The 15,549-nt window shown below is 42.6% G+C and overlaps 1 protein-coding gene across 1 annotated transcript in view; it reads right to left on the bottom strand.

Annotated features, from left to right (window-relative positions):
- Window positions 1–11,648, bottom strand: part of LOC126458642 (gustatory receptor 5a for trehalose-like) — a 190,649-nt gene extending 179,001 nt beyond the window's left edge. The window contains exon 1 of the mRNA XM_050095809.1: window positions 11,642–11,648. Coding sequence (XP_049951766.1) covers window positions 11,642–11,648 — 7 coding nt within the window. The remainder of the gene's footprint in view (window positions 1–11,641) is intronic.
- Between the last annotated feature and the right edge of the window lie 3,901 nt (window positions 11,649–15,549).

Genomic DNA, 15,549 nt, shown 5'->3' with positions numbered 1-15,549 from the left:
GCCCAACAAATCTGCATACTGCGCGATTTGACCAGCCGACCAAATGGAGGCCTTCAATGTGGCCCGTTTCAAATTCTGTCAGTTGCTGAAAACGTTGTCTCACAGCTTCGTTTCCACCAGTCTCTTTCTTCTAGCTTCTAAAATTTTGCTGGAGCTCTCCTGCTCTGCTTAAAACAGCACAGCCTCACTCTGCGGTACCTGCCTTCTCTTCTTACACCGTCTTCATCTCCTTCCATCCTACTATGAGCGACATCCACCGTCCGCTAAGCTCGGTATTCCTACATCGAGCAAATTCTCTTGTATCAGCATTCGTAACGAAGAAGTGGAACTTATATAGATGGAAGTGCCTTCCATGTAATCACACAAGTGAACAAAGATCGTATTGCTAGTGAGAGAACCTATACATACAGCAGGCCCACTGTAAAAGGTCACAGACAATCCACATAAAAAGGTAGTAACCAAAATTTTGTTACCGCCATTTTTTGCAACTTTCAATCTTTTCACTGGTCCTGCTTGCAGCATTGCCACATTTTCAGGAATAATTTGTTCCAGAATATTTGGGATTATGGGAGACAATGGTTGCCTTAAAATGTCAACTTTTGCTGTCACAATAACTTCCAGATAAACTGAATACCTAGTTTTATCATAACTAACTGACGTTAATGGTCCGCCATCAAATTTAAACACATTGTATTAGGATCTGGTCATTCCTAGAATTTCGGAGCAACAGTCTGTTTGTGAAGACAAAGGAATACGAGAGACTAATGACCTTGCTGTTTAATCCCTAGAGCCCAACCAGTCAACCAACCAACCAACCAACAAAGGAATGGTTTGGTACAGCAAGGCTCACATCTGCGTTTTCCAGCTGACGGTGGGTAAGAGTACTGGACCAAGTGGGAGCTTAACTATACATTAGAGATGTTACTGCTTTGCAAAAAATTTGGTTCCAAATCTAAGTCGTGGCCTGTGGTTAATTTTGATTGTGAGATGTCTTGGAGGATCCTTGAAGAAACTTAGGGGCAACTGCGGATGCAAAGTGGTCGTGTAAGGATCATAAACAGAAATTGCAGTCAGCGCATTAAACTGAAGATGAGAGTCTCTAAGACAGATAAGAGGTTCAGACGGTCTTCATATACTTTTACAATAGGTCTGGTACAGATAACATACTATTTTCGAAATATACGCTGATATTTTCATGTATATCCGTCGATATTTGTCATATACTAAATACACCAGACCACTATACGTTAGTAAGAAAGTAAAATTTCTTACGACAGCTATTATTTTTCTTGTATGGTTTCACTGTGAATGCCGATCTACAACCATTTCCTTATATCCAAGGATATATAAGATACCGCAGCAGATTTTTCGCGGATATTAATAGCGTGCCGCCCTCTCACTCTTCTTGTTCTGGTTTCACTATCGATGCTTATTTACAGTCAGTTCATTATGTACTTGGATGTATAAGATACCACAACAGGTTTTCGGAGGGCATTAATACCCTGGAGCCCTAAGATTGTAAACTGTACATCGTAGACGGTATCTTCTCCAGCTTTTTAAGTGTTAGAAGGTCCTTACAATTCTTTATGCAACTCAAGGAACGGAACCGTAATCGAAAATTATCGTTAGTATTACTGTTAGGCTTGAACCTCTTTTGACAGGAGACAAAAGTTGTCTAGAAATTTTGTGAGAGTTCTACTTGAACTCTATTAGTAGAGAGACTGTGCTGTAAGGGAATCACTAGGTGTAGGGTGTTCTATTTTGATCTGTTCTGCAATAAAAGATAAACTAAACTGAACGGAAAAAGCCCGACATGCATGGATAACGCTAATTAATTCAACGAGACCGGTCGCGCTGTTGACGGTTTAAGGTGTCCCAGCGTTCCCCTAGTATTTTAGCTGGTCAAAGTTTAAAGGGAATGAAAGAAGGGCATAGGCCACAACAACACCTTCTCGGTGAATTATACCTGATGTTACAACGTGTCTGAATGAAATCCTCACTGGAATACATCGCCGCCGGCACAAAGACGTCTTAGATATTCCTGTAGGAGGAGTAACTAGAGAAAAGATTCCTAAATAAGGACGGACGCGTTTTATCATTACCAAGGACTCTGGAGGCCTCTTAAAACCCTATATTATTTGATGATACTAGTACATTCATGTTCAGAAAAGGAACAACACCTTAAACGACTAGAAATAGAACGTTAATATTCACAGGACATGTACAGCAGTATGTTGTGCAGAAGTGATTAGCATTCCAGTCACCTCGGCTCAGCATGTCCTGTTATCTAGCAGGCACATGGTCCGACGTGGGCCCTGATAATTTGTTCCATGCGTGATGGCATCGACGCGTATGAGGCGAGAATGGCGTCCTGTCGTATAGTCATCCATGCTGCATTCACCTGTTTCCATGTGTGGTGGTTGGCACTGGGGCATAACGCTGAAACCGCCGTTTCATCATATCCCGCAGATTTTCGATTGGTGTTCTGGCAGGCCAGGGCAAAAGGCAGACATCCTGTGACACCAAGAAGTCATGTGATCATGCAGCAACATGTGGCCGTACATTGTCTACCTGAAAAATGTCGTATGGGGTGCTGTGCAGAAATGATATGGCTACCGGTCGCAGGATGTCATTCACATAGGACAAACTGGTCACAGTGCCCTGGACACACCTATTGTACCCAATAGCACCCCACACCATAAGGCCTTGAGTTGGCGCTGTATGTTTTGTGCGAATGCAGTCACTGTGATGCTGTTTCCCTTGTCTGTGGCGAACCAAAATGCGGCCATCATTTTCTAACAAACAGACCCTGGATTCGTCCGAAAACGCTATCTGATGCTATTCCTGTTCCTAGTGACATCGTTCCATACACCATTGCCATCTAGTATGTTTCTGCACATTCATCAAAGGTAGGCAGAGAAGTGGATGACGCGTAAGTGGCCCACGCCGTGACAAACGGCGACTGGCTGTCACTCCTGATACCGTACGACGTGTTACACTATTCCACTGCTGCGCCAGAGCTGAGGAGGACGCAAATCTGTCCTGCAATGCTATTCAGACAAGGAACTGATATTCTCATGGGTGGTCTGGGCGGTGTGAACTGATTCTCTCCTCATGTTCTGCGGCCTTCCACGAACCATTCTGCACACACCCATTGCACTGCCGAAACACTTCATTCCACACGAGCAACAATTTCCTGGACGGAAGCATTACATTCCCTCATGCCAATAATGCACCCTCTTTCAAACTCATGGATTTAACGATATGTTTCGCGCATACATCTGCGAGGCATCCTGCATATCTGCTCAGGTCATATTGATCCGTTTCCTTCGCTTTATAGCGACAACGAAGGCCATAGGCACATTTTACCGGGAGGTGGTGTTGCGCTGTGATTTCCACGTTGACTTCGAATCCGCTGGCCAACATGGTTCAAAAGCTAATCATTTCTGCACAACATACTAATGTACATACCTTGTGAATATGAACTTCCTATCTCTAGTCGTTCTAGATGTTCTTTTTCTTCTGAACGTGAGTGTATATTGATGAAGGGTCCTAAGACGTCCATACCAACACAGTCAACAGAATAATGGACCATGCTTACAACTGGTTCTCAGTCAACAGCTTACCAGAAGTAGAGATCAGTGGGCAATACTGGATGAGACTTCATGTGTGATGCTTCTGGGTATCCAGATGGATAATAAATTGGGGTGTCACCAGAATGTGGATAAATTAACGAGAGAGCTCAGTTCTTCCGGGTTTGCACTCAGAAATCTCTCTCGCTGAGTTGGCTTGCGGAAAGGATTGCTGGTATATTTTGCATACTTTCACTTAGATCTAATTCATGGCGTAGTCTGATGGCACGTTGCAGCTAAGGTCAAAAAGTGTTTATTACACTGACGTGGGCAATAAGAATATTGTGTAAAGTAATTAACTTAACATCTTGCTGCGGCCTGTTCTGGTGTTGAGGGACTCTTGCTCTTACATACCAATGCAGAAATTCCATAGCAGAATCGTTGGTGATCAACAAGAATAATTTAGGATCAACTCAGCAATTCAAACCATAATACTAGAAGTGGAAATAATTTCCATATGGACTGTTCATACGTCTCTATGATTTGGGGCGAACATTTTTATATTATGGTGCAAAATTTTGTAAGAAATTTCCGGTGAACATCAGGTAGGAAATTTAAATCTCTTCAAAAATTTAATCACAAAGTACAAGAATTCACCCATTGACCACATCTTCTACAATTTATCAGAGAACTTGGACACAGAAATGTAAATTCCGCGTGAGTCTAATATTTTCAGTTGACAAATCCTTACTTTTCCAGTATGTAGACAGCTAATAGTTGTCTGTGTAAAGATAGGTATGAGATGAAAAAACAAATGAGGAGTGTAGGAGGAAAGGAGGTGTTTTTATCACAATACACATGCGCTGGGCGTTAAAAATGAATATCGAGGTTTTAAAGCTCTGTAACATTTACTACACTCAACATCAAAAATAATATATCAAATGAAAGAGCAACTCAAACACTTTTTCTTAAAATTGTTCAGTGTGAGCATCATTTGTCACATGGCACACATCGATTCAGTAGGTGAGTTAATCCCAGACCTTGATCGGTGTGTCTGGAGTATATTTTGCAACAAGTGCTTCAGTGCTGTTTCTCAAATTGGGTAGATCAGTTGATACTGGAGACACTTGCCCTTGATCCTTTGTGATCCGCGAAAGGTACAAATCGTGTGGTGTTAGATCGGGTGAACATGGAGACCAAGTGAAACAAGCTGTCATCCAGCTGAGAACAGTCCACTGCCACGGTACAACATCGTCCAACCAATCACTTACTGAGTTATGCCAGTGAGATGGTGCACCACTTTGTAGTCATATAAAACTCTGAGGTCCATTTGGGGAACGAGTCATAGTTCTAGTGCATCAAGATAAGAAACGCCAGGCACAGTTGCTCACTGGAAAAGAAGGGTCCATATAATTTCTGCTGTCATTCTGCACAAAAAGCTTTCAATTTAGGGAGTCCCATTTCAAGTCTGCCATCTTATGGGGATTTTCTGACCTCCAGATGCATACATTATGTGTGTTCACATTTCCACTCATGTGAAATGCCGATTCATCACTGTAGACGACACGAGCCAGATAATCTTCATGCAGCAACATTTGCTTTACAAAGTTGGTATGTAAACCATAGTCTGTAGACATTAGAGCTTGTAACAACTGCAAACGATAAGGATGTAGTTGTGCCTCCTTGAAAGTCTCCACACAGACGTCACCAGAACTGTTAATTCAGGACCAGCCTTCCAAACTGATTTCTGGGGCTACACACGAAAAACGCTCTCACTCGTTCAACACTCTTGTTCGTCTTGCACTCTTCCCCGCAAAGACAGCCACTGTGTTCAAACTGGTGACATCATCTATGGATGTTATTATCGCTTGGAACATAATACGGACCATAAATAGCGCTGTAACAACAGGTTCAGTCCTTGCAAACAGTAAACACAAAAAGTTTCCTCTTTACCATTCGCCATCTTTGCTAGTAGCGCTTTCTAACGGAAGACCCAGGACACAGTGCATGCGCATGGCCACAGGTAAACAAACAAATCTGAGTCGATCTTTCATTGGGTATATTATTTGTAATTGTACGTTGAATGTAATAAATACTATAAAGCCTTAAAACTCCTATATTCATTTTGAAAGAGACAGTACCATGATTACCTAAGTAAATTAATGCTAATCACGGCCTGTTGTTTGTATGCTTCACAGATGTAACTATGGAACCTGACTCGTTCAGCGCTCCAGTACGAGATTCCTCGGAACGCGTTGTTTGGATGAATGAATGAATAAATCCCGGAAGCGGTGCGTTAACACACTATGCCACCTGGTCGGGTCGAATGAATAAATGAACGACTGAATCATATGCGTAATTCTGAAAAAACAGAAAAGAGATACATTAATTTCAGAACACGAACAGGGTCCAAATGTCCAAACGAAGCTGTACTGTTGATTTATAAATGCCCAACATGTTACCACACAGCCACGTTACTGAAACCGAGAACATAACCGGATTTAAAACCAGAATTCGGACGCGGCCGGTTGGCGTCGCCAATACGTAACGCTCGATACTGCTGCTGGCTGAACGACTTGGTGTTTGCAAAGCTGCTCGCATGTTTTACCGTCTTGCAGTAAACAGAGTAGCGTTAAGTTGTTTTTCAAGAGTACCTACCGAAGAACTACCGTATTTGCTGTTCAACAGAATCATTCAGGTTAAATATTTATTTACTAAGGAACAAGGAAGGAATTTTAATGTTTAACGTTCTGCAACACAAGTACGGACTAGGGAAGGGTGGCGAACGATATCGGATGCGCCCCTTTTCAAATGAACCGTCGCAGCCTTTGCCTTAAGCGATTTAGAGAAGTCACCGAAAACCTAAATCTCGATGCCCGGTTTGTGATTTCAGCCTCCCTAAAACGAGGCCAGTGTGTTAGCTCGTTCTGTATATTTATTTACTGTAGATCAGTTCTGTTTATTAAATATGCGCAACGCATAAGAAAAGCATTTTACTTCATGTTGTTTATTTTATTATTTTCCACAAAATGTATGAGAGGAAAATCGGGCAAAGGCCCTCATTAATACAAAGACTGGACTTACCCGAAACATATTGCGCCTGTGTTTCGTCTATGTCAGTTCGTTTTTAGTTCTCTTCTTTTTCACGCATCTCTCTATCTTCGGATCTTTGCCAGTGATGTCTGGTACAATTTTTACATAGCGTTATCTATCTACATCATACTCTGCAACCCACCTAATGGTGTGTGGCGGAGGGTGCTTTCGCTACCACTATCTGATCCCTCTAACCCCGTTCCACTCGCGAATAGTGTGTGGGAAGAATGATTGCCGGTAAGCCTCTGTATTGGCTCTCATTTCATAATTTCATAAAATAAAGATAACTGTGAACATTGTCTACTTCTACACAAATTCCGTGCGTTATCGTTACTCGTAGCAAACGTAACGACCTTTATCTCATTATATGCGGATCATTGTGTTTTCCTATTGTTGTCGTAGTAAGTGCACTTAACCACACTTTAACCCAATGTGTCTTACACAAGTGTTTCTTATTCTTCTGTGTGTAGAGAAACAGTATTCAGGTTCACCTTTGGTTCGAGGAAGTAATCTACACATTTTCAAGTTTTTTTAATGATTTCTAATTCTTCATATACAGTGGTAAGGATGTCTTTTAATTTTGATGATACCGCAACGAGGAAGATGGTTAAGGTTCACTTTTTGTTCAAGAAAGTATTCTGGACATTTTTAAGGTTTCTAGTTTTCATGTGCTGTGGAAATAAGGTTGTTTAATTTTGATGATACCCAAACAAGGAATATGCCTAATTTCTCGTTGCATTGCTGAAGTCTCAGATTATGTCTAAATCTCAAACTGTTGCTTTGGAACTTCTTGTTTCTCATAGGAAACGTGGAGACTAGTTGATCAATCGCTCGTAACCTGAAGAAACACACGAACCTAATACTGATGTTCTGTGTAAGGAGCGAGAAAAACGCTGCGACTGCAGACACGTTGAGGACGAATATTCAGGATTTGTATTTCCTTGGAAAGCATCTTTTATTCAGAGTGACACTTTCTAAAACTTCAGAAAAAAGGAACAAACTCAACGTATCAAAGTAAACTGTGCCTTATTTTGAAGCTTAGACATTGCAGTTATGTTCTGAACAAAGTGTCGTTCAAATGCCCAGCTTTGAACACACTGACGTACATTTTGGCTCCAATTATTAATCGCTTTGACCAACATTAGTAGCCTTAACTCTTGTCAGTCTTCGTATGGATACAGCCCCAAATCTTTTCGCAAGATTTGTCAGCGCGATACTTCATACAGCCGCAACCGTTGAGATCGTCTTGAAACTGACACATTCAGCTATTCCACAATATTGGCCGCTACTGCTGCGATATTGTCCTCACTTCGCACTTTCCGTTGTATTCTTGGCGGGCACTGGACGAGTAGAATGAAATCACGCTCAAACGAAAAAATATATTAGGAACTGGCAACTGGCAATTTGAAAAAGTAACACTCTTAACGAAAGACCCTATAGATGAGAAAAACAATGAATGAAGTGCGCGCTAGGGCACAGTTTCCATACTTTAGGTTGCTCTCTATTGATGGAAGCTCTGTCTTCCCAAATGAGTTCTCAGGTATTACACATTCGACAATAGCGTTGACATTTTGTTCACTAAGATTAAAAACGCGCCTAAGTCTTCCAATATGCACTCTTCTTTTGAGTGCATTTATCTACATTAAAGTCATTTTCGTACTGTTCTTATCGACGTAAGAGCACTTTGTGTGATGTACGAGTATAGGGTTATTGTCGATCTCCAAAAGTCATTAACATCACTTTTTTCCTTTAGGGTTCTAAAATGAATAGCTTTTGATTACTGCACTATGTTTTCAACTTTCACTTTCTGACAGCAAACTGTTTAAAAGCTGTAGAAGCATCGTAGGCTCGGAAGTGACGCGCAGGGAATTCAGAAGGTCACTTACACACGTCATTCCACACTAAGACCACTGTAAGCAGAGAGTGCGTGTTACGGGTTTCCTGCGGACGCAGTCCTGCTGCGGTACGGATAACGGATGCGTCATAGTGTGGTAGTGAAATGACGCGGCAACTGGTAACGTATTTCAAGTGCGATTATTGTGGCTAAAAAAAATAGTAATCTAAATTGCATCCAGATTCACCGTGAAATTCTAACATTATATGCACCAAATGTAATGTCGCGTCCATTATATTGAAACAGCACCAACAATTTTAGCAATGGCGTACAAACTAGAACTCTTGTTGTTTTTCTAAATATCTGGAATCCGAATTATCGATATTTAAAAATATATCAATATATGCCCTGATATATTGAAGAAAATTATCGATATATCGACGGAACCATAATCGATGTACAGGCAAATGTAAATATTCTTCCAGTTTTAGAGCTGTATGGCTCACATTTATCCTCACACATTTATCCTCCACAATCGAGATCCAAAATTCCACAACTGTTAATCTCTCATCTTCGAAATCCAAAAATACCTAACAAGCCTCCACATCCAACAAATCATCCATCGAAAAGATTCCATCTTCCTAAAGTTCCTGAATCCCAACTTTCACAGTGATTTCCTCTCCAAAATTCCTCTCATTACCTTTGGCCCCAAAGCCTTCTAACATCATTCACCACGACACCATGGCCAACAACCCCAGCCTCATGCCATCCTGCTACCCTCACCACAGTGATCATAAAGTTCGATATTGAAATCAGGGATGAGGCAGTGGCATCTGAATGGAACAATCACCTGGATTTAGAAATCCAAAAAGCCCTTGGCCCACTCACCTCATCCCTATTTTCTCTAAATCTGTCACCACTATTGGCTTTCTCCTTCAACAGGGAGTCGTGATATACCAACAATGCCATGAGGTCGTACCTTCCAAATCCCATCCTCAATCCTACTACTGCCAAAAATGTCTCCATTACAAAGTTCACCGTACTGCAGATTGTTAAAACCTGCCTACCTCTCCATACTGCAAGGCCTCCCATTCTCTTAAACAGTGCACTAACGTAGCTTCCCCTCCCAGCTGCAGCACCTGCAACGGCTCCCACTCCATCTATAATGGAAAATGCACAAACTACCAAACGTGAACTCATTTTTCCAAACCATCCCAACAATTCCCTCCATCCGACTCCCAATGCTGAAATTATCAAATTTATGATGGTTGTCCTCCAAAACATCCATCCATTCCAACCATCCACATACCCTCCAACAAAACACCCTTGCCGCCAGTTCCATCTTCCACCTCATCACTCAAGTTACCTATTCGCTGAACCAGGTCCACTTCAGCACCCTTATCTAAACCTCCAACAGCCCTCACCTACGCAAACCTTTCTTATCCCTTATAATGGCATGACAGCTTGAGCAACTCCTGTATCACAATATCTGCTCCCTGCCCACCAATAAACATCTTTAATGCACGAACTGTCCCATTACAACGTCTGTACCTTTATCCTTAACGAAATTTTCCTCCAATCCCATCACACTATCCAAACCTCGCTATGCATCTTCCACTGCACAGATAACTACCTTCCTCAGGCTAGAGGTGGAGTTGCAATCGGCGACCAAAAGAACATTCCTATTCAGCTACATCACTTATATACAACTGTCGAGCACCTTACTCTTACCCTCCTCTTCCAAACCCAAATCATTATATGTTTTGTCATATACATCTGATCTAATCACTCCATGCCCCATGACCTCCTCACCCACAAGGACCACACATTTTCCACCTATTATTGCCACTGACCTCACCATCCATAACAGATCACCCACAGATCTCCAGTGGTGGTGTCAGTTTACCGACTCCCTACAAGGTGACATTAATCCTATTGCACGCAACACCCATCCTGAAAGTAACAACACCCCAGATGTCATCTCCTAACCTTCCTGCCGGCGGGGATGGCCGAGCGTTTCTAGGCGCTACAGTCTGGAACCGCGCGACCGCTACCGTCGTAGGTTCGAATCCTGCCTCGGGCATGGATGTGTGTGATGTCCTTAGCTTAGTTAGGTTTAAGTAGTTCTAAGTTATAGGGGACTGATGACCTCAGAAGTTAAATCCCATAGTGCTCAGAGCCATTTGAACCATTTGAACCTAACCTTCCTGGATGCCTCACTGGAGAAGACACCACTTTCCTGACCCTCTACTCTACACTCCAGAAATCCCAATGATTCCCCCGAACACATAGATCAGTTTACCTCCTGGTCTAACAAATGGCGCCTCAAGATCAACGCCTTCAAAACGCAGGCAATCATTATAGGATGAGCCACCCACACCTTGTGCCTCCTTGACTTCTGCCTTAACATTTACGACTGTCGTATGCAGTTAGCTAACACACTAAAATGTCTTGGACTAACCCTCTGCTGACATCTGACCTGGAAACCTCAACTACTAACCACCCAACAGTAAGACCATGACAGGCTAAAATACTAACAGCTTCAACTTGAGGGTTATAACCCTCCACTTTTCTCACACCTAAAATACTCTGATCCATCCCGTCGTCTGCTGTGCAAATGTTACACTGATCTCCGCCTCACTGGTGTTCTATCAGTGCCTCCAAATCCATGTACTCCATGTCACTTTCTGAATCTTTTTACCTTACCCCATACAGGTACTGTACCATCTCATGACACTCCCAACCCTCCTCGCCCACATCGATCACCTCCACATCTCCTAAAATATCTGCAAACTAAATTCCAATGAACCCACTCTTTTGATCACCAACCCTAGTATGAGGCCGCAGCTTTACAAACACATCCCTCTATCCCTATACCAACACACACTCCATATCCTATCACAATGCAACTTCAACCAACTCCCTCTCCCAGACAATGAGATCTACCCCAATATTTATCCCTCTGACCAACTTTAAATCTTTCACACCTATCCCACTCTACATCAGGATCCTTCTTTTTCCCTCTCTCCATCCCCATCCCTTTCCTCTTATAACCACTACCCTACCCACACACCACACTGCTCCTCACTGTATCTCTTTCCCACCTTGTGTATTCCCACCGCAGAGGCTGTATTCCACCTACCTGTCATGTCTATTGTTCGCCCATATCGGGCAAAGGAGTTGAAATAATAGTAAAGAAAAAAATTAATTTATTTAATTTCTTTTGTGATTTGGGTGCCTACTCATTACACTTTGATTTCATTTTGTTTAAGAATATAAAAGCCTAGAGAAACAGTCGAGTTTTTCTGAATGAACCAAAATGGCTAAAAGACTGAGTATTGTGCAGATAGTGTTCTCGATCAGAGCTAGGCCACGCCTAACTTGAAGAAGCTTCCAAAGAGCGAGTTTAAGCCAGTGAGCCAGTGAAGATATTGAGGTGGTAGTCGCTGCAGTTCGAGGAAGTCTGCCTTTAACTCGCTCTTTGGGAGATGCCTTGAGAACAAAGAACAAAGCTTGATGATGCCTATTGCGAGCGTGGACGTTAGTGTCAGCTGCTGTTCGCTTGGCCGACTCTGCGTGGCTCTCTCCCAAGTTAGCGAAGCGAAGATGCTCTTCCTTCACGTCGCCAATCATACTACTTAAAACGTTGTGTACAAAGAAGCTTTATAAGTCAAAATAAATTGTACGCATACAAAATCTTGTGCACAGCTATAAATAAAGCATACCTGCGCATCGCCTGGTTTTTCAGCTGGTTTTAGATACAGTTACGATATCTTAAGTCACCTGGAGTGGTCTCAGTATTCCATATCTCGACTATGAGCAGATGCGTGTATTGAGCAAGCTTAGGGCCTCCTTTCTTATACAACTCTGCAGCTATCCCGTCTATACCAGCTGCTTCTTGGTGAGGAACATCGCCAAGTTGATGCTGTGTGGACCTTTGAGGAATTATGATGAAAACATTTTTCTCAACGTATGTGACCATTTTTAGAAGTTTTGGAAAATGTTCCTTCCAGTGATAATTGATTGAGCAACTGTCTTTGAGAAATCTGTTGCCGTCTGTGGATCGTGAAGTATTTACATCTTGAATGGTCAGGCCAGAAACATTTTTGTGCTGCTGAGAAATACCCGAGTATTATCTGTGTTTGCTAGTTTCTGCATTTCAGGTGAGTTCGTTTTCCACCATTCATTCTTAAGAATCGCATTTATTCTTTGAACTTTTTCTTTGGCCGCTAGGAATTGTGGCTTCTTGAGGGCTGGGACAGGGACCAGTCTACATGGCAATGCGGACTTATCTCTTTCGATCTTTGACACTGAATTCCGTGGTCGTTTTCATCAAACTCATCTTATTGTCTTCTCCGAGTGTGGCTAACTGTGGCTTAAAAGCTGATGGTACTATTGATTTTTACGTGGAACTATGTCGTTCAGTGTCCTTTTGTGGAGTAGAGGAAACTGTGTTAGCTATTGATTATCTTTGAATCGTTCAGTGTTCAGTTTTTTCCTTGTTTGGTTTCTCTGTCTACTACTCTGTTTTGAACGGATGTGCAGAAACATTATGGGCCGTGTGAGCCTATACTCTAATAATCATCAGCATTAACGAAAGCTACCGTGTGGAGTTAATCGCGCTGGTTACGGGCGCGAAAACTCGCTTAATCCATTGGGTGCCAATGTTTCGACGTAGGGGTGTTTCCAGAATGTTTTGTACTTGTCTCTTTGGCGGACAAGGGTGTTTATAACGACGGGGTATTCTCCGAGCATTTAAATAGGAATAGCATTCCTCTTTCCCAACTGTACGATGCAATTGTGGAGTTGGAATCTCCTGAAAGTATGATTTTATCCGACTAGGTTTTATTCGTTAACAATGTGCTGGGACTTGGAAGTAAAATTCTTCCGTTTGATCGTCACCGGATGTAAGAGGTGGAGGATAGCGCTAACTACGCTCGTTCGCTAATTGTTAATGAGTTTAAGGTGGCAAGTCGTAAGTCTTTCACTTATTCCAGAAGAAAGTTTGAAACGTCCCCTTTGAACAATTTATATATGACTGTGCTTAAACTGACACACAATATTTTGTTAGCGCAACGCAATCTGACTTTCAAAATTCCCTACAAAAGAATGGCCCTGACTAACATTAAACTATACCTTTCACAAATCACTTACCTCACAAAAATCTTCATTAATAGAGAACAAACAATGTATTTACCTTGATATCATCATATATAAATATAGCAGTTCATGACAAATTTCAAAACTCCGCCATCTCTCTCCCCACATCCACCACTGCTGGCGGCTCACTTCCAACTGCACAACGCTACGCGCTGTTCACATCCAGCTGCCGCTGCCCAACACTACAATGGCGAGTATTACAACAATGCAAAGCAGCCACAGACTGCACACAGCACAGCCAGTGATTTTCAGAGCGCTGCGTGGCGTTACCAATATAAGAACCTAAACAGCCTACTTACAAGTTCGTCAAGGAGGTCAAAAAGTTCATTTTTGATCGCAAACCCAACTCAGCGCTTACGATGTTCATATCTATTGCTCCCTTTCGAGAAAAAGTCTTACTTGCCGCTGTTTTCCCTGAGTTGGCCTCGGTCAGCCCACCTAGTTACACTTAGAGCAGAAACGTCTATTTTATATCGTTTCAACTCAGGAGCTGTAATTGCTGTTCTTCTTTCTGGCCCACGGTCCTTATCGAACTGGAACATGTGGTTTTCGATACAAAATGCCATATTGGTCGGTTATATAGTTAATCATCAGTTTGAGTCTTCGGTAACTGCCGTCATAGCTGACTGACGATCAAAAAGTTTATTATGTGAAAAAGTCGATCGATAATAATGATTATTGGTTTGCGCGGCGCTCAACTGTTTTGTTATCGGTGCCCGCACAAAGTCCCAATTTGTACACAGTCCAGTCTCACCACTTTCCCGAATGGTGATGAAATGATGAGGACAACACAAACATCCAGTTCCCGGTCGGAGAAAATCCCGGACCCCGGCGGGAATCGAACCGCGACCTCGCCATCCAGAGGCAGCAACGCTAGCCACTTTTTTATTTTATTATATTTTTTTACAGGAATGGTCGGACACAGTCAGTTTACGGCAGGCTGGAGACAAAGTGGGCAGAGGTCGAAACTCGAGGCCTGCCCCCCCCCCCCCCCCCTCCCGTCTGTGTCACTGTGCTAGTCCGTCACGTGGACATGGTAGTATGGTGGGTTCTTTTATTTCACGCCTTTTTATTTTTTATATTTCCTTAAATTTTTTCTTTATTTTTGTTCTTATTTTTTTATGAAAAGAACACTTGTTAAACAGAAATTCCCCAATGTCGGGACTCAAAAAGAAACAATTTTTTTCTCTAGGAAGAACACAATGAGAGAAGGCTTCAGAGTGAGAGGAATAAAAAAGACCAAATTTCTCGATGGTTAAACCCAATGGTGCAACATATTCGCAAATAAAGCACGATAACGCGAACGCCTCTGCCACTTCCAGTGAGCGTTCACAATACATTGGCGAAAAACAAGGGGCTCGGGATCGTTGTCACACCCATCTACATGGTGGGCGTAGTAGCCGGGGAGTCATTCGATCGAATTAGTCTTAGTCCGTGGGGAAACGAAAAAGTCCGGACACAGAAGAAGTTCAACGGCGAAAGCAGCTTCAGCTGATCGGGTAAGGAACGCCAGTTTTCAATGGATCCAGTGCCAGCGTCCTCGTGCACAGGAGACAAGCCTGTGTGGTAATTTATCAGGTTGATGACGTGTGTTGCAATGGCCAGTCGGACTAAGACCGACGCGATGGAGGCGTGAATGAGCCTATACCACGACGAGGCGACGTCCATCGGCAGGATGGGAAGACGGACATGAAACCATACTGTTTCCCAGGATACCAACTGAGCGGCCATTTCAACTGAGGAGAGGGATGATTGCACTCCCCAGCGAGAAAGCAAGGATCTGGCGGTAAAGTGTGTCACTGATAAAATGTCAGCTCGCAGAAAACTAATTATAATATAAAATTCACTTACGTGCCGCAATTTAGAGTTGATCCGGCCAATAGATGTAGG

This window comes from Schistocerca serialis, chromosome 2 (assembly GCF_023864345.2).
Source record: "Schistocerca serialis cubense isolate TAMUIC-IGC-003099 chromosome 2, iqSchSeri2.2, whole genome shotgun sequence".
Lineage (NCBI taxonomy): Eukaryota > Metazoa > Arthropoda > Insecta > Orthoptera > Acrididae > Schistocerca > Schistocerca serialis.
The sequence above is the reverse complement of the archived record's forward strand: the minus strand, read 5'-3'. Positions and strand labels throughout refer to the sequence as shown.